At 47.8% G+C, this 23,084-nt stretch overlaps 10 protein-coding genes and 1 non-coding gene across 11 annotated transcripts; 5 read left to right on the plus strand and 6 right to left on the minus strand.

Annotated features, from left to right (window-relative positions):
* Positions 1-419: 419 nt before the first annotated feature.
* YALI1_C27461r lies at positions 420-538 on the minus strand. Its single transcript, XR_011031474.1, has one exon. It is a non-coding gene; the product is annotated as a 5S ribosomal RNA (ribosomal RNA).
* Positions 539-2,036: 1,498 nt separating this feature from the next.
* YALI1_C27476g (uncharacterized protein) lies at positions 2,037-2,798 on the plus strand (the record flags this gene model as incomplete). Its single annotated transcript, XM_068282486.1, has 2 exons — positions 2,037-2,078; positions 2,220-2,798. 2 exons carry the CDS (start codon positions 2,037-2,039, stop codon positions 2,796-2,798), a joined length of 621 nt encoding a protein of 206 aa, XP_068138587.1.
* Positions 2,799-3,862: 1,064 nt separating this feature from the next.
* On the plus strand, positions 3,863-5,005 carry YALI1_C27494g (uncharacterized protein; the record flags this gene model as incomplete). The annotated part of the gene is made up of 1 exon (XM_502016.3): positions 3,863-5,005. One exon carries the CDS (start codon positions 3,863-3,865, stop codon positions 5,003-5,005), a length of 1,143 nt encoding a protein of 380 aa, XP_502016.3.
* A 223-nt stretch (positions 5,006-5,228) lies between these two features.
* Positions 5,229-6,368, minus strand: YALI1_C27519g (uncharacterized protein; the record flags this gene model as incomplete). The annotated part of the gene is made up of 1 exon (XM_068282487.1): positions 5,229-6,368. One exon carries the CDS (start codon positions 6,366-6,368, stop codon positions 5,229-5,231), a length of 1,140 nt encoding a protein of 379 aa, XP_068138588.1.
* Positions 6,369-7,657: 1,289 nt separating this feature from the next.
* YALI1_C27543g (uncharacterized protein) lies at positions 7,658-8,788 on the minus strand (the record flags this gene model as incomplete). The annotated part of the gene is made up of 1 exon (XM_068282488.1): positions 7,658-8,788. One exon carries the CDS (start codon positions 8,786-8,788, stop codon positions 7,658-7,660), a length of 1,131 nt encoding a protein of 376 aa, XP_068138589.1.
* Positions 8,789-10,172: 1,384 nt separating this feature from the next.
* Positions 10,173-10,778, minus strand: YALI1_C27563g (uncharacterized protein; the record flags this gene model as incomplete). The annotated part of the gene is made up of 1 exon (XM_068282489.1): positions 10,173-10,778. One exon carries the CDS (start codon positions 10,776-10,778, stop codon positions 10,173-10,175), a length of 606 nt encoding a protein of 201 aa, XP_068138590.1.
* A 1,591-nt stretch (positions 10,779-12,369) lies between these two features.
* YALI1_C27579g (uncharacterized protein) lies at positions 12,370-13,443 on the plus strand (the record flags this gene model as incomplete). Its single annotated transcript, XM_068282490.1, has 1 exon — positions 12,370-13,443. One exon carries the CDS (start codon positions 12,370-12,372, stop codon positions 13,441-13,443), a length of 1,074 nt encoding a protein of 357 aa, XP_068138591.1.
* Positions 13,444-14,471: 1,028 nt separating this feature from the next.
* On the minus strand, positions 14,472-16,091 carry YALI1_C27616g (uncharacterized protein; the record flags this gene model as incomplete). Its single annotated transcript, XM_068282491.1, has 1 exon — positions 14,472-16,091. The coding sequence occupies one exon, from the start codon at positions 16,089-16,091 to the stop codon at positions 14,472-14,474; it is 1,620 nt and encodes a 539-aa protein (XP_068138592.1).
* A 766-nt stretch (positions 16,092-16,857) lies between these two features.
* On the plus strand, positions 16,858-17,298 carry YALI1_C27624g (uncharacterized protein; the record flags this gene model as incomplete). Its single annotated transcript, XM_068282492.1, has 2 exons — positions 16,858-17,057; positions 17,130-17,298. The coding sequence occupies 2 exons, from the start codon at positions 16,858-16,860 to the stop codon at positions 17,296-17,298; spliced, it is 369 nt and encodes a 122-aa protein (XP_068138593.1).
* Positions 17,299-19,046: 1,748 nt separating this feature from the next.
* Positions 19,047-20,957, minus strand: YALI1_C27665g (uncharacterized protein; the record flags this gene model as incomplete). Its single annotated transcript, XM_068282493.1, has 1 exon — positions 19,047-20,957. One exon carries the CDS (start codon positions 20,955-20,957, stop codon positions 19,047-19,049), a length of 1,911 nt encoding a protein of 636 aa, XP_068138594.1.
* Positions 20,958-22,220: 1,263 nt separating this feature from the next.
* On the plus strand, positions 22,221-22,883 carry YALI1_C27678g (uncharacterized protein; the record flags this gene model as incomplete). Its single annotated transcript, XM_068282494.1, has 1 exon — positions 22,221-22,883. One exon carries the CDS (start codon positions 22,221-22,223, stop codon positions 22,881-22,883), a length of 663 nt encoding a protein of 220 aa, XP_068138595.1.
* Between the last annotated feature and the right edge of the window lie 201 nt (positions 22,884-23,084).

Genomic DNA, 23,084 nt, shown 5'->3' on the forward strand with positions numbered 1-23,084 from the left:
CGTAGGGTCCTTGTGAGAGGGGATATACTCTTTCTGAATGTCTTATTCATATATATTACATGAACAAAGTTGTATTACGAACTGCTCGTTCTCTATACAGCACCCCAATGGGATTTGAACATTTCCCTCTGCATAGCTGAGGTCTTGGTCGGGGATTGTAATGTTGTGAGAAATGTGTTTCTAAGAGATAATGGAGGAGTTATACGGTATAAAAAGATGAATTTCTACAATCCTCTTGTGTTAAATAGATTGTAAATGCTCTTTTTCTTGCAGCTATCTCTCAACTGTCAAAATCCAGAATGGGTGAAAAACATACTCTGATTATCTGTTGAAAAGCTTAGAACGGAGCCCTCCGTTACAAGCAGGAATGGGAAAGCTGTCACCGTGAACAAAATAACCCCAAAAACAATTTCAAAGAGAATTGCAGCACCCAGGATTCTCGTATGGTCTCCCACTACAATACTAACTGGGCTCTCTGGTGCTTGACTATGGCTGATCGGACGGGAAGCCGTATTTTCACCAGGATATGGCCGCAACTGGACTCCACGAGGATGATGCGTCTCTTGCAAAAAATATATATGTCACGTGACCTAGAATGAAAAAAAAGTCACTGTCATGGATCATTAAACCACTTGGAAGAACCGAATGAACATGGTGGTCATGTCGTCAATGCAGCAATCGTCTACTTGTAGAATGTTCAACGGTGCCTAGGTCGATTAGTTTACCAGGAATAGTCGAGAAAAGCTGTGTACAGTATGAACTATCACCCGTTATTCTAGGCGTTATCCAACTACAGTATGTACAGTATGTACTCATTTACCATGTGGTAAGTCGACTTGAAGCAACACCAAGCTATCAGTTTCTATCTTTGGTGATTCAAATAACATGCTCAGTTCAAATGAAAATGAAAGAAAAAAAAGTTTCCCGATCAGATTTTCGGAGAATCGGATTTTTGAGTTGAAGAATCGAGTTTTAGGAGAATCCGGTTTTTGAAGAATCAAATTTTGGAGAATCGAAATTTTGAACTTTTTTTCTTGATTTTTTTTGTTCTTGATTTTTTTTTTTCTTGATTTTTTTCTTCCTTGTGACCAAAGGGTAATAGGACTCTAGTCCACTTCTCTTCAAAACCATTTTTTAATCCAGAGCGCCTACTTTTTCTCGAAGCACCACTCGGACAATGACTACAGTAATCTCCACCCACTTCAGGGTGTCTATGGACTGTCTATGGACCCTTGTTTTGCCCATGTGCCTTGACATAATAATCTGTTTTTCCCAATCCGGAAAAAACATAAGCATATGTAACGATAAGGGAGTCAGGGAGATGAGAGAGGGTGGATGGGATGTGTTTGAACAGGTTCAGTTGAATAGGAGGAATTCCATTCATTTGTACCATCTCCATTCGATTCTTGAAGCCCATGAACAAGTCGTACTGCAACATTCCCACAATTGAGGCGTGAACAAGAACCTCGTAGGGCCATATAAACAGCGCTACTACCATCTTAAACTGGTCTAAAAGCGCACTAAACTCAAGTAGGACCCCTTCTTATGCTAAGGAAATTAAGTCTTTGTCAATAGGGGTATCGTGCTATTGTTCCTGAGTGCCTGAGTGCCTGCGTGAATGAGTTGGGCGTATACTGAGCTGTATCCTGGAGTAGGATGGGTAAGGGACCAAAGTTGTACTTTGAGAGATCAAACATCAGCAGAAGACGAAAAGGTTTATATATAGCGACACTTGTCCCTTCATCGATCTCCCCGCCTGGGTTGACAAGGCTACCATGACTTCCGCATCTGGTGAAGGACCCTGCAAGGACCCACGTTGTAAATACAGGAGGCGTTAATTTTAGCCAGCTGATACGGAGATTTGGGTGATATTGAGAGAAGAGGAGAAGAGAACACTGCTGTAAATTCGATTTCCAAGTCTGTACGTTTTTCAACAGACAATATCAACCCACCCTGAATCTTTCGTAGGGCCCCCTCGCATCATCTTAAGTTAACATCTCCGATGCGTGTCTATCACCAGCGCAAATCTCCACCAAATGCTGTCAGATACGGTTTCGTTCATGCTTCGGCAAGGTATGGTATCCTCCGAGCTAGCCACAAACGTCTCGCTGGGGTCTGTAACTCGTGGAGATATATAACCGGGGCTCTCGTCCTCAGGTTGAGCAGATACAATACAGTACAAGCAAGTGGCAATGCGCTTTTTGGTCACGGCTGAACAGGCCAACACGGTTCTGGTCAAGAAAGGAGAGACGGTTCGTCGTTTGGAAACATCTCTCAACGTCAAGCTGAGTCTGTCGTCGTTCAAGGGCCAGTCGGATCGAGTTCTCTACATCACAGGAACCGCTGAAAACAGTAGCAGGGCAATAGGAGCTCTGGTACGGATTTGGAGTGACGATACAACACCATTTGCAGTTCGAATGCTCATTCCAGAGCCACTGATGATCAAAGTGGTCGGGTTTCGAGGAACATCCCTTCAAAGACTTCACATGAAAAGTGGAGCCAAACTGGAGGCCCAAAAAAGACGCCTGCCTGGCTCGACTGATAGATTGCTGGTCGCTACAGGCGTGGCAGACACTTTGCATCGAGCTGTGTACTTCACTGCCCTGATATTCGAAGACTACAAGTTTCTACTTCATCGAAAATACCCATCTTTGAGAAACTACGTGCCTGCTGGTAAGGTCGTGGAAGAGAAGCCCTTTCGGCAAATGATGGTGCTAGTCTGCGATTCGGACTACCTGGAGAGGCTGAAGAAAGGCGAGCTGAAGGTGGACGTTAACAAGTTGCAGGTAGTTGGTTAGTTCTACGAGCATATCAAGAGTCATAGTTATAAATTAGTCATTGAGTGTCCCGTTGGCAGTAGTAGCAGTGCAGTGTACCGACATAGGTGCAATTGGCGATATTGCAACCCTAGAGCGATTTAAGAGCTACGGGAGGTTTTAGAGGATTCTGATACGACAATAGGTCTGAAAGTCACATGTCTCCCTGCCAGTTCACGTGTTTCTAGCGCTTATGACCAACCAGTGTAGCTCGTCCATGTGCTTCGGACAAAACCACAAGAACGACGCATTCCACAGTCTCAATGTCATTGTTTGGTTTTTTCGTTACAAACGTGAGTAGAGAAAGATCGTGCAGCGTTACTGTCATCTTTTCTTACGTTCACTCTTCTAGAGTCCATCTCTCTATCTTACATTAGTCCGAACCTCCACCACGACTACTCGTCATAGAGAACAGAAATAAGAGTTGAATTCGGCACAATAGCGGGCTCGATCACAACATAACCAGCTCTATGGCTTCCATCGTCCAGTTACTCGGCCTGGCTCATCTTGCTCAGTGTTTGCATTTTTCAACCAATCATTCTGATTATTAATCCATGGGTTCCCTGTGTTGAACAATGACCCTGGAAGCGGATCAACATACCGAAGTGGGGGTGGCGAGATGGAGGGGTACAAGAACAGTACATACTGCACCACCTTAGTGGAGAAATACCCCGGACGACCGAGGGCGAGTTACTAAGCGCATCACGTGACCAGAACTGGGCCATGATTCAGGTGACACACACCCATTTTCGACGCGCTAGTTTCTCATAGGTGTCAATGTAACGGTTACAATGGTTAATAGAAAAAAAGGTGGGGGCTTCCCTTTTAAGCCTGTGGGGTAATGAAGGCTAATTTGAGTGTGAAAAATGGCTGTCGGGTGTAACACGAAATCTCCGAAATGGCGTTTCGAAACATCCGAGAGGTGAAAGACAAAAGTTTTCGAAAATGGTGAGTGATTCTTAGCCGATTTGTATACTTTTGCCGTTTTCCTTTCTGGCGATTTTCTCAATTGCGCACATTACTCGGAATAGCATGGGGTGCTCCTCATGTTTGGCTCAACAGCTAACTCGCACAATCATATGCAGTTATCTCCGCGTTCTGCAGGTCCTTATAAAAGTGACTACATATATACAGACACGTACACTCCCATCACCACCAGGCTATCTCAGCTCAGCTTGCGCACCATGGAATCACTCGTCGAGGCTCGAAAAACAATTGGAAAATGGGCGCTGACGTCCTTCTTTGAGGGTCTGTCGGCTGCTGGAAAACTGCACCCTCAGAGTGATCCCAAAAAGCACGGAGTGGAGGTTGTGAGTAACATCCGGTACCGCGAGACCTCGCCACCGCAAAAGTCGCACTACCACCTGCTGGACGTCTACCGACCCATCAAGCGAGACGGACCTCTACCCGTGGTTCTCTATGTCCACGGAGGAGCCTTTCGAATTCTCTCAAAGGACACGCACTGGATCATGGCCCTGGCGTTTGCCCGAAGAGGATACGTGGTGGCCAACATTAACTATCGACTGGCTCCCGAACGCCCCTTTCCCGCCGCCCTCGAGGACTCGTGCTACGCCTTTAAGTGGGTCATCGACAACATTGCAGACTACGGAGGAGACGTGTCACAGCTGGTGCTGGCTGGAGAATCGGCTGGAGCCAATCTTGTGACTGCTCTGTCCATCTGTGCCACCTACGCGCGACCTGAACCGTACGCTCAGATGGTCTTCAACACCAACGTTGCTCCCAAAGTCGTTCTTCCCGCATGTGGAGTGCTGCAAGTGTCAGACGTGGACCGGTTTGCACGTCAGAAGGATATCCCCACCTGGGTCGTGGACCGACTCGAAGAGGTGGCGTTTGGATACATTGGACGCAAGGCCACAGCTAACGTCGGAGACAGGGACACAGAATTGGCCAACCCGCTATTGATTCTTGAGTCGGACGTGGAACCAGTACGACCCCTGCCTGCGTACTTTGCCACCTGTGGAACGAAGGATGTTCTTATCTACGACACCAAGCGGCTCATCCCCGCACTGGAGAAGCATGGAGCAGTTGCAGAGGCCATCTATTACCCCGGAGAGATCCACGCCTTCCATGCCTTGTTGTTTAGAAAGGCCGCAAAGAAATGTTGGGTTGACCAGCTGCGTTTCACCAAGCGAATTCTCAACAAGGACAAGGAGAAGGCAAAGTTGTAGACAGAACAAGTGAATCACTTGTAGGTATCTATCTAATATGACTAACATGCTTTATAAGACATTTAATAAGAGTCGGGTAACGTTTTTACACAGCTACTCAACAGTGCTAATACTACAGTCACAACTGAAATACAGTACTAAAAGATACACCATCAAGGTGCTATAAATAAATAAATCTCTATGAACACAATCAAAAGTGATCCTGCACTCAGGGACAGCATTATCACAGAGTCATCCTCTGAATCTCTTCGCTGGTATCTTGAACCTGTCGGTTGCTCCTTTTGGCTCCTGTGGGACTAGCAGACATTATGGGAGAGCTCAGACCAGGAGAAACAGCTCGCCTCTTCAACACAGGGTCGTAATCACCAGCTACTCGCTTCCGCTTAGGCCGAGCGGTATCAGAATCCGAGTGCTCATCAATCACATGTTCAAAGTAATCAACGTAATTTGGATAGGGAACGTCACGTGCAGGAAAGGCAGCTGTATCGCGGGACATGCCACTCTCCTCTACGGCATCCTCACGCAGCGCACACGTGATTGCTGACTCGTGGCGCATTTCCGAGTCCAAAGGTGCATTTTCCTCGACTAGATCACGTGAGATACGCAGAAACGACTTGGGTTTGGGCTTCATGTTCTTGCGGTTGTTGGCGGAAACCATTCGGATGGCCATTTCAGGCAGCAAAGGTGACTCGGCAGGAGAAGTTGCTGCTAAAGAGGGAGAGCCAATAGAGGGAGTGATGGGGGGATCACGAGGATGAAAGTTGTCACGTGAGTGGAACGGTGAATGCGAGTCACGCGATGCAAAGGGGGAGTTTGAGTCACGAGGTGCCTGGAAGTCGCCCCGGGAAAAGGAGTCTCTTCGTAGCCCTGGATGAATGGTCTCACCATTGGTGTTGATGCGAGAAAGGAACGGGTCACGAGACAAGTCACGTGGGCTCGGTTGAACCAGTGCGTCTCGTGACGGCGTACTTAGTAGGCTTGGTCTTCGGCTTCTCCCACCTGTTCCTCCACCCCATTCCTCCATAGTTGGACTTTTTGCAAAGCCCACTTCTGAGATGCTCGATCTTCTGCTTGACGATGCACTGAGCGATGATCGTCGTCGTAAAAGTGTTGGAAGCACCGGAGTAGGGTTTCTGCCCCGGGTGTCGTTTTCACTCTCGTAGTAGATGCTGGTGGATGCGTTTGTATCGTCACTGCTATCACTGCTGTCGCTACTTGAGTCGTGTAACGCCTGGGGCGTTTTTGTGTTTCCCAGAGAAGACACGGACGACGAAGACGTGTGTCCAAATAGTTTCCCGTGCAGAGGGGTGTTTTGGCGGCTGGGTATAGCTGGGGTCGGTACTGGAGTCGAGGCTCTGTCCATTTCTATGGGGAGTTGGTTTGCGGAAAAAAGAAGTCGATGGACGTATTTGTGGCGCTAATTTCAGTCGGGCTAAAGGCGGTATGGTTGGTTTTGAGGACTGGCTGCGGTTTTTGAAGCTGCTGGAGAAATGGGTCTGCTACGTAAGAAACGTGGTGTTGCACTGATATTTAATATGCATGTGGGGCATTTAAGGTTGGTAGCATTTAGTGGGGGAAATAGTAGGAGAAATAGTGGGGGTGCACGATAGTGTCTGAAGAACAGTTCAAAGAGATGCTAGAGAAACTGTAGACGTTTAATATTGTAATTATTGAGTCTAGTTATCTCTAAATGACCAAATTCCAGCTGGATAAGTTGTATTTTCGAACAGAAACATAGACATACAAAGGCACCCTCATATGTATATTTAGTTAGCTTTGTCCAATCATTTAGGAGTTTTGTTAATAGCGTACTAGGTCATGAAGTAGAATTGTCATGTCCAACAGGGTTTGCTTCAATTCCTGAAGGAAGCCCAGATGTGTTTCTACGATGGACAACCGCCAGCACTTCACGATGAGCGAGAGTAGCGACAGTAGCAAGCGTAAAAGGCGGCCGAGGCCACCGAGAGAAACAGCCGTAGCAGGGCGCCGTAGTCACCACAGGGGACGCAGAAACCAAACCAATTGACGAAGAAGAACCACAAGGGAGACGTTTTCAAAAGGCAATGCAAAACGAAGAGGGCAAATGGAAGGATTGAGATTAGAGAAACTGGAGACTGGAAGTGGCGTTTTTCCCCGATGAACGAACAAACCACGCTGGTGGTAGGTCGATGGACGATTGGCGTTGAGTTTTGTCGGTATATTGAGTGAATCGTCCCGTTGTAGTGGATTTTGTAGTTTGTCAAGTAATATTTCGAGTAGTTAGTTGGTGTGTTGTGGAAGGTAAATATATATAGTTATTCTTTCACAGCAAAGTTATAATTAAATGAATGTTTATGCAAAAAAAAAAAAAAAAAAATTGTCGACTATTGACTGGACAATTACCATAAAACATCTACAACTAGTAATTGTTGCTACCTGGCCAGTGTAAGACAACTGCTATGGAACTTCATAGAGTATTTCAATCAGTATATTTAATTTATATTCTATGAATGAAGCGGCTGTATCACAATAGGACACTGTAGATAGGTGTGCATGGTATGTACCTGGAGACAGGTGATGTTACAAGTCTTCCCTTAGGTCACAGTCGTGTCGTTTCTGCCTTCCTTTCGTAGAGGTTATCTGAAGGCGACGTTTCTTATCACGATTGCACGTCTAGTACTCCACCCACTGAACCAGCTGCTTCTTACCTCCGCCCTTCTGAGCCTTTCCAAGGGCGTCCAAAAACTCGGACAGAACAACGTCGTTACCCTTGCTGAAGTCCAGAGTCGAAATGTTAACGGGAGGAGCCACAAACTTCTTTTCTCGGTAGAACTTGAAGATGTTCTCAATGGTCTTAGCCTTCTCTTCAGGGTGCTTATCGGCCCATCGAGTCAGCCAGTAGCCCTTGGCAGTGATGTCCTTGAAGATAAAAGGGCCAGTGGGGAACGTAAGAGGCTTCTTAGACATGCCTCCGTAAGTGACAATGGATCCTCCGGCTCCCAGCTGTCGCATGATGGAAGTGGCGCTCTTTCCTCCAATACAGTTGAGAGCCAGCTTAATCTTTCCGCCGGTCCAGGACTTGATCTGCTTGGAAAACAACTTATCCGAGGCCTCCTCCTCAGTGATTACGTGGGTGGCGCCCAGATCGGTGAGTTCCTTCTTGAGCACTTCGAGATCAGGACGATCTCTGACCACAGAGATGCTCTTGAGACCTCGGATGTGGCCAATCTGAATAGCTGCTCGCCCAACACCGCTGTTACCACCGTTCTGAATGAACCAGTCGCCCTCCTTGAGGTCCTTGAGCATCTCGTAAGCAGTAGAGGGGTTAACAGACACAGTGGTAGCCTGCACCTTGGTGAGATCAGTGTTGTCAATCTTCACAACGGTGTCAGCCTCCACCAGAGCATGTGATCGCCAGGTTCCAAAGCATGTCTTTCGAGGAAGAACCCAGTCGCCCTTCTTCAGTCCAGACTTGGCACCGGGATCAAGCACCTGGAACAGACCCTCGTTGCCTCCAATAGCAGCGTCTTCGTTGTTGATCTGGACGGATTTGGGAGGCACAGAGGGATAAACGCCCTCCAATTGGTTAATGTCAGCCGGGTTGATAGTGAATCCGAGCGACTTAAGCAGCACCTGGTTCTCCAGAGGCTTCTCAATGGGATACTCCAGCACCTGGATCACGTCCTTGGGCTCGCCAGTTTGGGAGAAGACAAACGCCCGGCCAACGGAGTTAAATCGCAGACCAAAAGAGGGCGTTCCAAAGCCGGATCGTGCCAATTGAGAGGTTCGAAGTGTTCGTAGCATGTCGTTTGAGTAGAAGTTGTAACCAGCTTGCTCGTTGCGGAAATTTAAAAGTGGATAAGAGATTGAGTTACCCTTTTCCAAATGAGTGATGAAAGATGAAGACGAGTGTATAATGGGGTATAGAATCGAAGATGAATTTCTGAATAAACCATTTTGTTGTAAATTTCGTCATAAATTGATTTGTTTGTTTTTCCCGCCAAAATAACTCCTTTTTTTACCCTTTTTAACTGACCGCCTGACCCATAAGGTTCTCAATATAATGGTTGGGGTACATGCAGAATTGTGGAGTGAGCAGCCAGGTGGTTTTGTCGTTTCTCAGAAGAAGAAATGAGCACCTGAACAGGCCAAATAGACAAATAAATTACTGGTCGCAATTTCTGCCATTTTTTTCGACTTTATTCTATATACCAATCCATATCTCTCCATTCGCAACATCACCAAATGTCAACGTTCGGAGCAAAGCCGGAACTCTATTTTTAGACTGAATCTTTGGGTGAAAAAATCAGCTGGTTATGTAAGCAAAGGTACAGTAATGCACTGGCAATTTGAGACGATGAGCTGCTCTTTGTCTCAAGGAGCTGTGCTAGTGAGTCAATCAAATCATCAGCTGATATGTGCTGATATAACGTTATAAACTGAGCAAGACCCCGTTGAAAAGTTCCCAAGTGAACCCTGTGCCGACTGCAACTACGCCTTGTATCGAAGACCCCTTAGATCTATAAGTAGAGTGGCGTGTTTGACCGGTTCTGAAACATTATTGCTGCAGCGCTCGTATTCGCTACCCGAGACAATGGGTTTACAAGGGGAGACAGTAGTGTAACTTTCCTCGAGGAGGAGGCTAGCGCAGTGAGTGGTGTTCGGGTAAGTATTCAGAGAAGAGGTTGGTTTTTTGGATATTGAGCAATTGGGTTAATTGTGTAGTATATACTGTAGTTAACTGTTGACTCGGTATTGACCTCTGAACGCAGTTGCCAAACATAATCTCCTCTTGACGGAAGTCTCAATGTGAGACAGACAATCATAGAAGTGTATATATGTTAATTGGAGAGCAGAGTTGAGCGTCGAATCAAGGGTTTATATCCTGATCGAAACCATCAGGGCCATGGGTCTTTTCCAAACTAGAACAGTCGTACGGTACGTCTCTGTACAGTCACTATCAGATCACATTGTAAAAGTAGGCTTCTTGTCAGCTCAACGTTATTGTCCGAGTTCAAGAACTGAGACTTGCAACCACAATTAATTGTGATACTCTCCTTCGTTCCTGTGCACTCACTCTACCAAGTATCTACATTCGCCTAGAGCTTCTGAATACAACAATAAATCATTACTCAACGTTAGACAAAGGTCACTCTAGCGACTTCGTATGCAGCTCTGGGGGGACATTTTAAAACTTGACCTTGGAAACGGTCTCGTAGAAAGCCTTGCCCTGGCCCTCGTGCATGTCGAGCTCGAGCTTGGAAGGCTGTCGAGAACCATCAGAAGCTGCGTAGGCTCCAGCTCCCCAAGGAGAGCCACCGTGGACCTCCTGGAGGTTGGTCTGTAGGGCAAAGGTGTTCTTGTAGCCCAGAGGAACGTAGATGAGGCCGTGGTGAGCCACAACAGACAGGCAGTTGAGAACAGTCACCTCCTGTCCTCCTCCGGGGGTTCCGGTGGAGACAAAGAAGCCAGCATACTTGCCGTGGAGGGCGCCGGAGGCCCAGAGACCACCGGTAGCGTCCCAGAAGGACTTCCACTGGGCAGGCATGTTTCCAAATCGAGTGGGAACGCCAAACAGGAAGGCGTCGTAGGTTGCCAGAACCTCGGGGGTCATGACGGGGTCATTGGCAGGGCCGGGGGCGTGGAGAGCCTTGAGGGTGGCCTCGTCAAGGGTCTCGGGGATTCGGAAGATGTCAGCCTGGCCACCGGCGGCAACAATGCCTCGCTTGATGGCCTCGGCGAGGGTTCGGACGTGGCCCCAGGTGGAGTAGTAGATGATAGCGATCTTGACCATGTTTGTGTTTGTAGTGAGGATTATGGGAGATGATGGAGGGGCACTACTAGGGTGACAGGTGGTCTATATATGTCTTTTGGAGCTCCATGACGTTTGTGTTATTACCAATTATTGGTGGTTAGGTTGGGTTGCATTTTGGGAGACTTTCGAGAAGGGGCAAAAGTGGTCGGATCTGGGCGGGAAAAGGCGGAATTTGGGCAGAATCTGTCCAGGAATCGATTGGTGATATCAATTCCCGCGCCAGCCGGCTTTTCACACTCGTTTTCACCTTCCCATAGTGACACGTTGAGACGTTGAAAATAAGCTCCCACCCCAAACCCCGTTTGGGTCGCTCTTAGCATGTCTGACTAAAGGTGCATTAGTGGTGATAAATAGAAACAAAAAAGAAAGGCGGGTTTGGGGGAAACGATAGGAGAGCTGCCGCAGCGACTCTGGGTTAGGTCTTGCAACGCCCACTTGTAGTAGGGTGGTAATTGTATAGTCGGGGTAGGGTTAGGTGTTTCACTTGAAGGAAACGTGCCCAATGTGCCATGTTGAGGAGGTCTACTATCGTCGGATTCGTTAGGTCTGTATAGTCGTGTTGGCGATGCGGGAGTTCGGCACGATTAGCGAAAAGAAAAAGGCCCGAGGCTTTGTCTGGTACAGTAACTCGTAGTTTCACCGTTGGTAGATTGCGCCATCGGACGTTGTACGGTTTACAGGGGTACAGTTTGGTGACGACGACTCCCACCGGCCGTCAATTATCATCATGACCAAATCTGTAGTCAGCTTGAATTTGGGTTCGGATGCAACGGGCAGACGCGATGATAAAAGTGGATGATATCATGGACATGGACCAATCTGGCACTGTATCAGCCGTCAATCTGATGGACTAAATGTCAGTCTGGCTGGACCTGACTATTTGAGATGTAGATAAGACTAGCATTGACAAACTAAGCGCATGTGATGATTGTGTTGATTGTGGGATCGATACGGGTGCACAACGCTTGTGTATGCATCACCATGTATACTGGATGAGGCTGAGCATTTGTCAGGGTCACGGCCAGATATCAACCATTAGTAATGTTTCTGCATTAGTAAATCGGAGCAATTGTGATTAATCCCCAGAACCAAACCAAAACGCCATCTCTAACTTTCTCACAGTACGTACTTGTACGAACTTGTACACAAGTGCATACGCCGTTATTACGACCGGGCGACTACCACACCCGATCATGAACAAGGTATCCCGTGTGCTGGATTAGGTGCACACCACACGGCAGATTTATGTTTAGGCACTTGTATAACTATAGGGCGAATGGTGTGATATCATGTGACTTGGGAGCTGGGGATGATACGAGACACGGAGTTGGCACAGGCGGCGATTGTGCAGAGCCAAGCGCCGACCTATCTGGTTCCCGCACGTCACGCCTCTACCAGTCGAGATTCTTGGTCTCGCTAATTTTTAAGGTTCCAGAGTCGACTTTGTATATTGGTAATGCGCTGGTAATCAAAAGTCAAAGTTGAAATAAGCTCACAGCCCAGCAACATAAAGACACTGGTGATTGTCGCTGAGTCGGACAGCTCGACAAACCGACCTTTATAATTAACCATGCCCAAAATCGCAATTCTCATCTACTCCACATACGGCCACATTGCCGAATTGGCCCGCAAGGAGGCCGAGGGAGTCAAGGCCGCCGGAGGCCAGGTCGACCTCTACCAGGTGGAGGAGACGCTGTCGGAGGAGATTCTCAAGTACATGAAGGCTCCCGGCCAGCCTCACGATTTCAAGGTTCTGACCCCCGCCGACGTGGAGGTGCTCACGGGCTACGACGGGTTTCTGTTTGGAATCCCCAGCAGATTCGGTTCGTTCCCTGCCCAGTGGAAGACCTTCTGGGACGCTACCGGCGGTCTGTGGGCCACCGGAGGCCTCCACGGCAAGTACGTGGGTCAATTCGTCAGCAGTGGCACCCAGGGAGGAGGCCAGGAGGTACTTCCCCGAAACACCCTCTCCATCTATGTCCACCACGGCATGAACTACGTGCCTCTGGGCTACAAGGACACCTTTGCCGAGCAGACCAACCTCGAGGAGGTACATGGAGGCTCTCCCTGGGGAGCAGGCACATTTGCCGATTCGGACGGCTCGCGAACCCCCTCTCCTCTTGAGGAGAAGGTCGCCTTCACCCAGGGTAAGGTTTTCACCGAGGTGCTGATCAAGGCTGAGGGAGGAGCTGCCGGTGCTACTAACGGCGTCCAGAACGGCGCCCAGCAGAAGACTCTCGACCCCAAGGCTGGAGGAGCCACTGGAAACGATGTCACTGGAGGAGAGGCTGCCGCCGCCGCTGGTGTGGGAGCTGGAGCTGGAGCTGTCGGAGCTGGAGCTGGAGCTGTCGGAGCTGGAGCTGCACCCGCTGCCGGAGCTGGAGCTGCACCCCCTGCTGATGCTGCCACTGCTACAAACACAGGTACCACCGCGGCCACCGGCGCGGCCACTACCGAGAAGGGTGCTGCAGGCACCGCGGGTGCTTCGACCGGTGCCGCTGCCAACACCACTACCGCCAAGCCCACCGCAGCAGCATCTAAGCCTGCCACAACCGAGAAGGCTGCTGGTGCCAAGAAGACCAACCCGGCCAAGGACGTTAAGGAGGAGAAGAGCAAGTGCTGTGGAATCTGCACTATTATGTAGAGGTACTTGTACCGGGAAGGACAGTTGTATAGTGTAATTTTATTATTAATGATGATCATAGCCGTCGAAATCGCGGAGCGAAGCGCAAAGGGATTCCAGCGAGACGCGTACAAGAATTAGGGGTCAATTGAGCTGAGATTAGCATGGCCAGTACCAGATACCAGCCTATATCGATGCGCCCCACCCTCAAACAAGAATACACACCGCAGAGTTTTGTTAGTAAATGAATGAACTTGGCTACTTGTCAATTGTGTCGGAAATGAATATTCGTACTACACAACTTGTCTCCAGATCCTTCAAATAACTCATCCATGTAACTGAGTGATATCTGGACCGTGGAGTTTAACTCTACAAAAGACCATTCTGTTGGGGATATGTACAGGACTTGTGTAAGTACAAGAAATTGAGAGTGTTGTGATTCACTGGAGACATATATAGATGTTTCAATTCTCCTCTTCATCATCCGGCGGTTGACTCATCATCCACGAGTTGCTTCAGCTCTTCGGATCACCCATCGAAAGTTAGCCTTTCCCCGCCTCACTTAGATGTCTTAATGAGGGTTAAATAGATGTCTCATAATGACCCTTCAAAACAGGTTATGAGCAGGTTTGAAAAGCAGAATTCTGATACAAGTACAAGGTACGAGGAGAGTGTCGATATCGTAACTTATTGCGTTTCTTACGTTCCGTACAGTTTTCGCATACAGTTTTTGACCATTGGTCACTACTCCTAACATTAAGTATCCAAGTAACGCCCAACTAAACCCTAACAATGCTTCATCAGTTTGTAAGACGAAGCCCCTGGCTTGAACAAAAACACACGATGCCAGGCAGGAGAAATACAACTTCCTAACATGTCATTACCTATATACAGTTTTCTGGAGCGTGTGGTGATCTGGACTGAGCCTTCAGTAAGAGATGCTGAAAATGGAGACTGTGAATGCATCTCACTCGCTCGCTCCTCACTCTCGATTGAGCTATGTTCCCCTGAGGTACTGTACTCCCGAAGACACACATTTGTTGTCTCTCTTAAGCAAAACCAAAACTAAATCCCATGTCTTTGTCCTCAGTCAGCTCCTGCCAGACATTCTTCTTCTCCTCCTTTTTCTTAGGCAGCTTCTCCAATGCACTCTCCAAGTCTCCCTTGTACTCAGACTCCTCCAACACTTTGACAAACAGGTCGTAAATAGGAGCATCTGGAACGCCTAGCTTGTCAGCCCACAACGCCACCTTCTCACATTGGAAACCAGAGATCTGGTCAGGTTTGTCTCTAAGGAACTTGAGTGCTTCCACGAGCTTCTGACCCCGAGGAATGAAGTTCTGAGTCACAGCAACACACTCTGCATCGCAAACATTGACCACCATATGCCACCAGCCTGCAGGGACATACATGGTCTCTCCTTCCTGACACATACCATGCAGAAAAGGAGGAGAGAAGTTCCCTGTTCCATCATCTTGCTGAGTCAGTCCTTCCATGACGACATCATTGTAAAAGCCTCCCAGAAACCACTCAGCCAGAGAACAAGGAGAAGTCACCTCTGATTCTTCTCCATCAGTGTAAATTCCAGGAGGAGTGACATTTGGAGGAAACATGACCCAATACTTGGCGCCCTTAAGAATCGAGTTCCAAGCACAGGTCGAGTTGGGGTCTTTGTGGAAGGTGGAGCCGGAATTTCGAGGCCCAATGATCATCCACGAGTAGTCCGGGCGAGCAGATCCACATAGAGTGAACAGATCAGTCTTGAAAATGGAGGGAATATAGGGGTCAATATATGTCGATCGGAAGGGCTTCTTCTCAGCAGTATCACCATCAGCTTCCCCTAACTTGCCCTTCATAACCTGAGAGCGACAATCAAACAGATACAAAGGAGACTCATCAACATTGTCCTTCATATAACCCTCATAGACCCCAAGAGGCCAGTCGACGCACTCCTGACGGAAAATCACGTGGCCAAACTTCTCCACGAGTTTCGCCACACTGAACAAATCACGTGACTCCGTCCACGAGCACTGTTCGTTGCCGTCTCCTCGAGGATATTCCTCAGTAAGGATAAACGGTTGGTCTGACTTGGCTTGGAACTGTTCCTCAGTTAATGGTTCACTAATACGTTCAATGTCGAGATTTGTGTGTTTCTTGAGTTGACTAAGACCTCTCTTGATGTACGATTCAAAGTCCACTTGTGAGCACTGGAATGGTCGGTAGAGAAGATCAGAGTAAAGATACGTCTTGATAGAGTCACCAGACGCTGTAGAACCAGGCTCAATGATAGAGCACTTGACACGAGCCTCCTGGTCACGTGAAAGACCCCAATAGCTTCGTCTCCAGGTCCCCTTCCATTCCTTGATCTGTCGTTCATCCTCCACAAACAGCTCCTTCCACAGCTCGTCCTGCCAGGCAAAGGCGTAGCAGAATTTAGAGGCAAAGCCGAAATTTCGAATGGATTCGGCGTCTCCAATTTCACCGACAATGGAGTAAAGTAGAGTGTCAGGAAAGACTACCAGTGCACCCAGGCTGTTTTTGCGCGCTTCAAAAGCTCGTTTTCGTTCTTCGTTAGTTAATAAGAGCACATTTCCCTCGGGACGGATCTCCAGGGGATGTGGAGAGGTCACCAGAGTGTTGTCCAGCTTTCGTTTCTTCGGTAGCTGCATTTCTCGACAAGTTGTGTGTGACGGGGAAGTCTGAAAATTCGAGGTCAAAAAAAATTAAAAAACCAAAAAAAAACTGAAACTTTTAAAGTTTGGATTATGCAGAGAGCTGTAGGGTGATGGGACGGTGATGAGATGGGGTTGGAGAAGTAGAATACGAATATGATCGAGGAAAATCTACGCAGGGAGAAACCAGTGTCATGTGACTGCATTTAAGCTGCACAGATTTCTTCTATCACGAGATGATGTGTGGTTATGTTATGATTTACAGTTCATCTGAATATCAGACCATACAAACGGCATAAAAATACTGGAAGAATGCGTTTGTAGTGAAAGAACTGTGCGATAGGAATACTGTAGAATATATGAGTGTGTACAGTACATTACGTTGATAGTTCACCATTTCAACACGACTTCCCTTGAATAATTCACATTTATCAGCCCTCATTCCTTCACCAACATCAGCAGAGGAAACCCACCTACCCAAGTGGGTTTACATCACCAACGGAAGGTTTCTCCGTTCAGCACCAAAAAGTTGTCTCCATATCTGCCCTTGATAGGTTTGACACGTGGTTGTAGAATTTGTCTCAAGAGAGGTCTCGAAGCTGAGTTTGGAGGCGCACGGAGACAGATGTGAGATGGATGTGCCAGTTCATTTGGACTTGGGAAGGCACATCCTGTCTGCTGTGGAGTAACCATATCACGAATCTGGCAGCTGAGGGCTCGGCAGTTCTTGATAGATGGAGGGAAAATGGCGAGTTTTGCCGAAATGTTCTTTATCTATCCGTCGCTTTTGGGAATCAAGATGGTGTCGATCCGAAACAACAAGATTGTTCGAATGTATGGCTACACGGACGATCTGCGGTTCTCTCAGGTGTTTCTGTTGCATACCAACTTTGAGGTGTCCATTGAAGCCTCTTCGGCGAAGAACCAGCTCCTGGATGAGTTATGGAACTCGGATGCAGTCTTGTTTGTTTCAGCACGTGACCAGGATAGATTCTACTAGTTCTCCTACACCACCGAGGACTTCTTGACCGGCAGAGATGCAAATAACGAGATGGAGGAAAGTTCCAAGAAGGAGGAAAAAGACGGAGAGCTCAAATCGGCATCTAGAGTTGTCTTGCACACGAATCTGGGACACCGCCGCTACCCTGTTCCCTCAAGCTGCGCCCAAAACCTGTGCCAACTTCTCAGAGTTGTGTCCAATTGAATTGGACACTCGACTCCTCTACCTTCCACCGAATCATCAAGAAGTTTATGAGCCAAGGAGGAGATCCAGACGGAAATTGTACTGGTAGTCAGCATCTGGGGCTAGAACTTCGAGGATGAGGGAAGCAAGGATCGATAATAGACTGGCTGAAGAGAGAAAATGCACTTCTTTTGAACTCGGAGACTCTTCGTTATGGAGCTGAAGCATTGTAAGTGCTTTTCTCTGCTAGTCTCTTCATGATCGAGTTCAATAACGGTGAGGTTGGTGTAATTGAGAGCAGTGAGAATATCAATATCACCGGTTACGGATACATACTTCCTACTAAACTCCTTTTCACCTTCGCCTTAATCATTCTGAGAATGTCCGCCCCGGTATGTGTGACATTAGCAGAGACAGCATCCCCAGAAGTCAGTCCATCTCGAACCTGAAACACACTGCAATATTGCTATGCGAGATCCTGAGGCCCTTTGTGGAAGTAGAGCTACGCGCTCTGACTGAAATGACGTTACGTACTTCAGACTCTTCCTTGGACCTTGCACAGAAATGAGCTCTGGACAACCGCAATAGACAAATTGTTAACGCAGATGTCTTCAAGAAAGAGCAAGACTAGACTGTTCCGAAGCTTGCGTCCTACGACCTGTTCTTCACACACCTCCGATAGTCTGCGAACTCCGTTAGAACATTAATCATTGTGCTTCTGGGCGTGTACTGCAGTTATTTGCCTTCTGAAAGTAGATGAAGAGAGAAGAGAGAAAGAGTCACGACGACAGCTATACTGGCTCTTTTACTCTTCGGATCTCTGCTTTGAAAGGTACTTTGAGTGGTTTGGTATGCCCAGATCGTTATCAAACATCCCGGCCAGCACAGATTGTATGCACGATAACATTTTATCGGGGGTTTACCGAACTCATCTGGAAGCTACTGCCACCCAAGTAACAGCTACTGACGACAGATGCATTGGTTGAAGAGAGACGAAAACACGAGACCGTGTCATATCTCACGCGACTACTCTCAATCATGTGAACAAACTCACTGTGCTGCAGCCGTAGTATCGTACATATCATGTTGAGACACGCCGCCATTTTATACGCTCGAGATCAACTGTAGTGTAAATTTCCTGAATGAGATACTAGCCGAGACTCTCTTTATGTGCCACTGTCCAAATTGCTTGCCCACGCACCCATCAAGCATTTCTGGTACCAAGGCCCCAAAGCAGGTTTCGGGGAACGTGTTTTGAGACTGGCAATGCGTGACGTTCGGAACACTCGGAAAGAAAGAAGGTGATGTGTCAAAAAAGTGCAAATAATGGGGTGAAAATATGGGGCATCAAGGGGTTTATATATTCGTCGAGTGACACAAAAACGCAGGAACAAATCACACATCGGCATCATTATTACAAGACACCAAACTCCAACCACACAATACTACAAACAGAAGACAACTATGGCCAACCCCGATTGCCCCATCTGCCACACCCCCATTCCTGCAGAGTTGATCAAAGACCACATCAAGAAATGCATAATTTCGTATGGCAAACGGGTGGCGGGACAAAAGTAATTTATTTGTCAATATATCGTTCAAATGAGTATCGAGATGGTGATAGCTACTCGTACTACCATCACAGTGTCTCTTGTGTTCGAAAGCACAGGTTACACGTGTTAGTAGGTCTTCTGCTGCGGAGACACCTCTGTAGATAACTCCTTCGTAAATCAATTTGCTAATGTCAGTATTTACATGCGTAAGTATGCTTACTCCGCAAGTCTAGTGGCAGAAGAGCTTCTACTAGGAGCCCTACTGTTCATTCCAAGACCCTTGAATCGCCCTGTGGTAGGAATGTTGATGCTGGATTGTGAAGTCTGCAGCCGTGGAGTATTGCTTCTCATCTCAGAAAGGTCCAGAGCCGACGACGATCGACATGTAGGGGGCACAACAGGACCACTCTCAAGATCGACACTCTCGAGCGTCTTCTTCCATCGCAGTCGCTGTGTAAGGCGAGAGAACTGATTGATAATGCCTCCAGTGACCTTGGTTTTGCCAAGTAGGAAGTACACGACTCCGAAAGCTATCACCAACAGAAACACGAGAGGCAGAGACAAGAAACCAATGTCTTCAGAAGTTCGCCCTTCGCCACCAGGAATCACAATAGTGCTTCCATCCAGCATGCTAGGCACGTATCCTACCCCAACCTCTCGATCGTCGGAGTTCTTGGCGGGAGGAACCTGTGAGGACGAGTAAAGAACCATTTTTCCTAGTGTCCACGACAATTCTTGGTCATCAAAGGTCTCCAAGCTCTTGAACGGCGACACAAATGGCGTGTCTGTGGGATCCTCAGATTCCTCGCCAATCATGGGACCGATAGGAACACCAAATCCCTCGTGCAAAATCGTCAGAACCCAAGTAGCCTTGAAACAGGCCACCTGTAGCTTGTCACGAGAGATCTTGTTAAATCCTCCCTCTTCACTCTCAGCAACAATGTCGTCCCAGTCTCGTGAACAATACTCCTGAGTCTTGTGGGAGAAGACGTGGAAGTTGTAGTCCTCTTCTCTGAGTCCAAAAATATCTGCAGAGGTATACCAATACTCGGAAATACCAATGAATTTGGTCATGGAGAAATCCAGAGCGGGGGCATGCACACCGTTAAACAAACAAGGATGGTCTGTACATGGCAAATGTTTCATCAACAGAGGGGAGGCATTAGCCATACACGCTGAGAAGTCACCTCCTCCAATAACCTTGAAATCTCCGTAGTTCATTGTCAGTCCCTTCATCAAACAAGGGTCGGAAATGATCCCTTCAACGGCCGGTAACGTCTCAAGGTACCGTCTACGAGCTTCATTAGCTCCAAAACCAAGCCAGGTCGATACAAACACGTTCCACTCTTGCAGCTGGCCGTTGACACTGCGTAATCTGACCTGATACAAGTCATCCAGATGCCGAGCGGTTTCTGTTGCGTTCGGAACAAAGGCAATCTGAGCTGAAGCTCCTCCCATATCCATGAACCCGAGGGTGGACGATTCAGACAACCGAGACTCGTCATGAGGGTTCTTGACGTCAGCCAGCTCGTCACGTGACTGCAGAGAGGCCAGGTCCTGTGATTCACCTAACGGCAACCTCAGATCACGTGACTTTAGCCCTTCCACCTTGGACACCAAACTACCTGCGAGGTAGTTCAAACCCAGCCATCCATAAAGCCCTTCCACTTCTCCGTCAATGATTTCCACGTTGGGACGCTTAGCACAGCCACCGGCACCAAGATAAAAGCCCGTGTTTGTCGCCAACAGCTCGCACACTGTGTTTAGTAGATGTTCTCGAACAGGCTCATCCAAAAGTCGCATGCCCGCAGTAGCCAGAAAGAAGATGGGTGTAGAAGGAATAGCAGACTTGGGGACATGATCCATCACATGATCCACGAGAGGTTTGACGTGCTCGCTCCACAGCTCGTCACGCGATCTCCCAGCGAAACTGCTGACTCCAGGGAAGATCTTCTTCTTCCATTCCTTTTCCGAGTGCAACTTTGTCACGCTGTTCTGTTCCAGAAGCGACAGCTGGCCGAGGTTTTTCTGCTGCAAAAGCGCGTCTTCCCACGAGTAGATAAAGACTCTTGATCCGGACGAGCCCGCGTCCACAACAACTCCATATCGTCTTTTCGAGGGGGCCATGTTGAAACTGTGTGGTGAGAGTGTACTCCGTTAGAGCCCTTTTTCCTATGATTTATCAGAGCAAAATCAAGTGTCGCTTACTCAAAGTGCTCACTCGTCTTGCAGATCAACGAGTTAATGAGATTGATCCTGCTGGAAGAGAGAGTCGCAAAAGTCGTCGAGATCTACGAAATTTCGTGACGCCGAAGATGAAATGATACTGCTGAAGATGTCTCCTCTTGTACAGTCCGAGATATCGTTCCTGCGGCCTTGGTCACGTGTATGTGTCGTGTACTGTACTGTACAATGGTTCGTATCGTGCCGTGCTGCAGACTGTCGAGTATGCTATGTTATGCTGCCGTGCTAGTTGAAAGTCACGTGATCCGGTCGGTGGTGTCTCACGTGAAATCGTTTGTGTGCGTTCACGTGATCTTAATTTGGCGGCTCCGGTCACGTTGCGCTGTCGTTGGAGGCTCTCACAATGTCGCAGTGTGGAGTGTCAAGCGCAGAAGCTCTCGATATGCAGGAGAGCATGTGTTGCGTGTTTAAAATAAACAGAGTTTCCGTCACGTGACTTTCTCGGAGATGCACGGGGTGCCAAGCTATTGTTTTCGGGTCGCGGTGGTTTCTTTCAATTTCGGCAAGAGAAAAGTGCAAGTACGATATTCTGGGATTATGGGCCATGTTCCATTTTTACATGGACGCTTTTTTTAGTCTCATGTAGCATTGAACCTTAAACGAGGACGTGTATAATTAGAATATTCTGGGACTTGTGGGACAGTATATATATACTCATAATACTGTAGGTATGGAATTGTTAGTTAAGCCAGTCTGGAAGTACAAGTAATTGTACCACTCTAGAGTTCGTTTCAGGGGATCATTTGATAGCTCTTCGCGTGTATAATTCGTTACTTTTACTTGTACAAACAAGTACATACTGTAGCTGGTCTTGCACGGATCGGCTCCACTGGTTGTCGAACAGAAATGGGCAGAATCGGCATTAATCTGAGCCGAAATACAAGCTGAATTGACTGGGAAGTCCCCGAAAAAGAACATTATAATCTTCGTCTAGTGGTGTTGATTATAGACGAGTTGAACTCGTTTTGACAGACTCACACGGTTTCAAGTCCGAGTCCCAGTTTCACATTTAATACGACTCGTGCACTTTTTTTCATGTATTTTATATATATATACATATATATGTATTTCATTGCCCGTTTGACTTCTGACAGCTCGTTTCACGTCGTTTTTCACTCCAACTAAGCTTTAGTAAAAGCGTCACTAATGCACTGCAGTCCTTCCCCCTCCACACATCGCGAGTCTTGCCCTCAGCGAGCTATCGTACCACAGACACAGACAAGCAAGTGGCAGAGAAGAGCAAGTCACGTGACACAAAACAGCCCACAAGTCTTGCAACCACCATACATGTCTCCGACATTGCGTTCGTACCTGCTTTCGATCCCGCCCTATTCAACAGTCGGCTATGGAGGGCCTCGAGCTCAACTCGCCAAGCAGTGGACACAGGAAGGTGGCCATTTATCTGCTTCCGAGTACCGACATTTGCAGTCGATCAAAATCGTCTTTCTCAGCAAGTGCACGCCAATGAATCCAAAACTTGGCGATCCTCCAATCACTCACTTGTACCTGCCGTCACTATGTAACGATGCTCTGCTACCAATAGACGCTCATTTGATCAACCAGCGTCTTTACTCACTTCTGGCGTTTCAGAAAAGCCCTGCCATTGATATCCATGTGCCTGGAGCCGACCTAGATCACGTGATACCTATTCTCGCCACGGAGAAGGAACAGGGCATGACCAACTTGAGACAGGTCTTTGAGAGATGGACAAGAGTGAGACATAGCCAGGTGGAGATTCCCAGCTCACCGGAATTTGGAGGAGATAGTGGATTTCCACATGACTTACCTAGTTCTCCACCGGACATGTGAGTGAGCCTGTGCGGTCAGAACGCGATGAACATGAAGGCATACAGAAGGCCATACAGCTGCTATAAGGCGGAATGTCGCGTGAAAATCAAGTGGGGGACACAGTCTCCCGCTTCATTGTGCGTCATGACTATCGCATACTTCACCTAGCACTTTCACTTGGTGAGCAGGAAGTTTGGCTACCTCATGTGGGCTTCTCTCACA

This window comes from Yarrowia lipolytica, chromosome 1C, assembly GCF_001761485.1.
Source record: "Yarrowia lipolytica chromosome 1C, complete sequence".
Lineage (NCBI taxonomy): Eukaryota > Fungi > Ascomycota > Dipodascomycetes > Dipodascales > Yarrowia > Yarrowia lipolytica.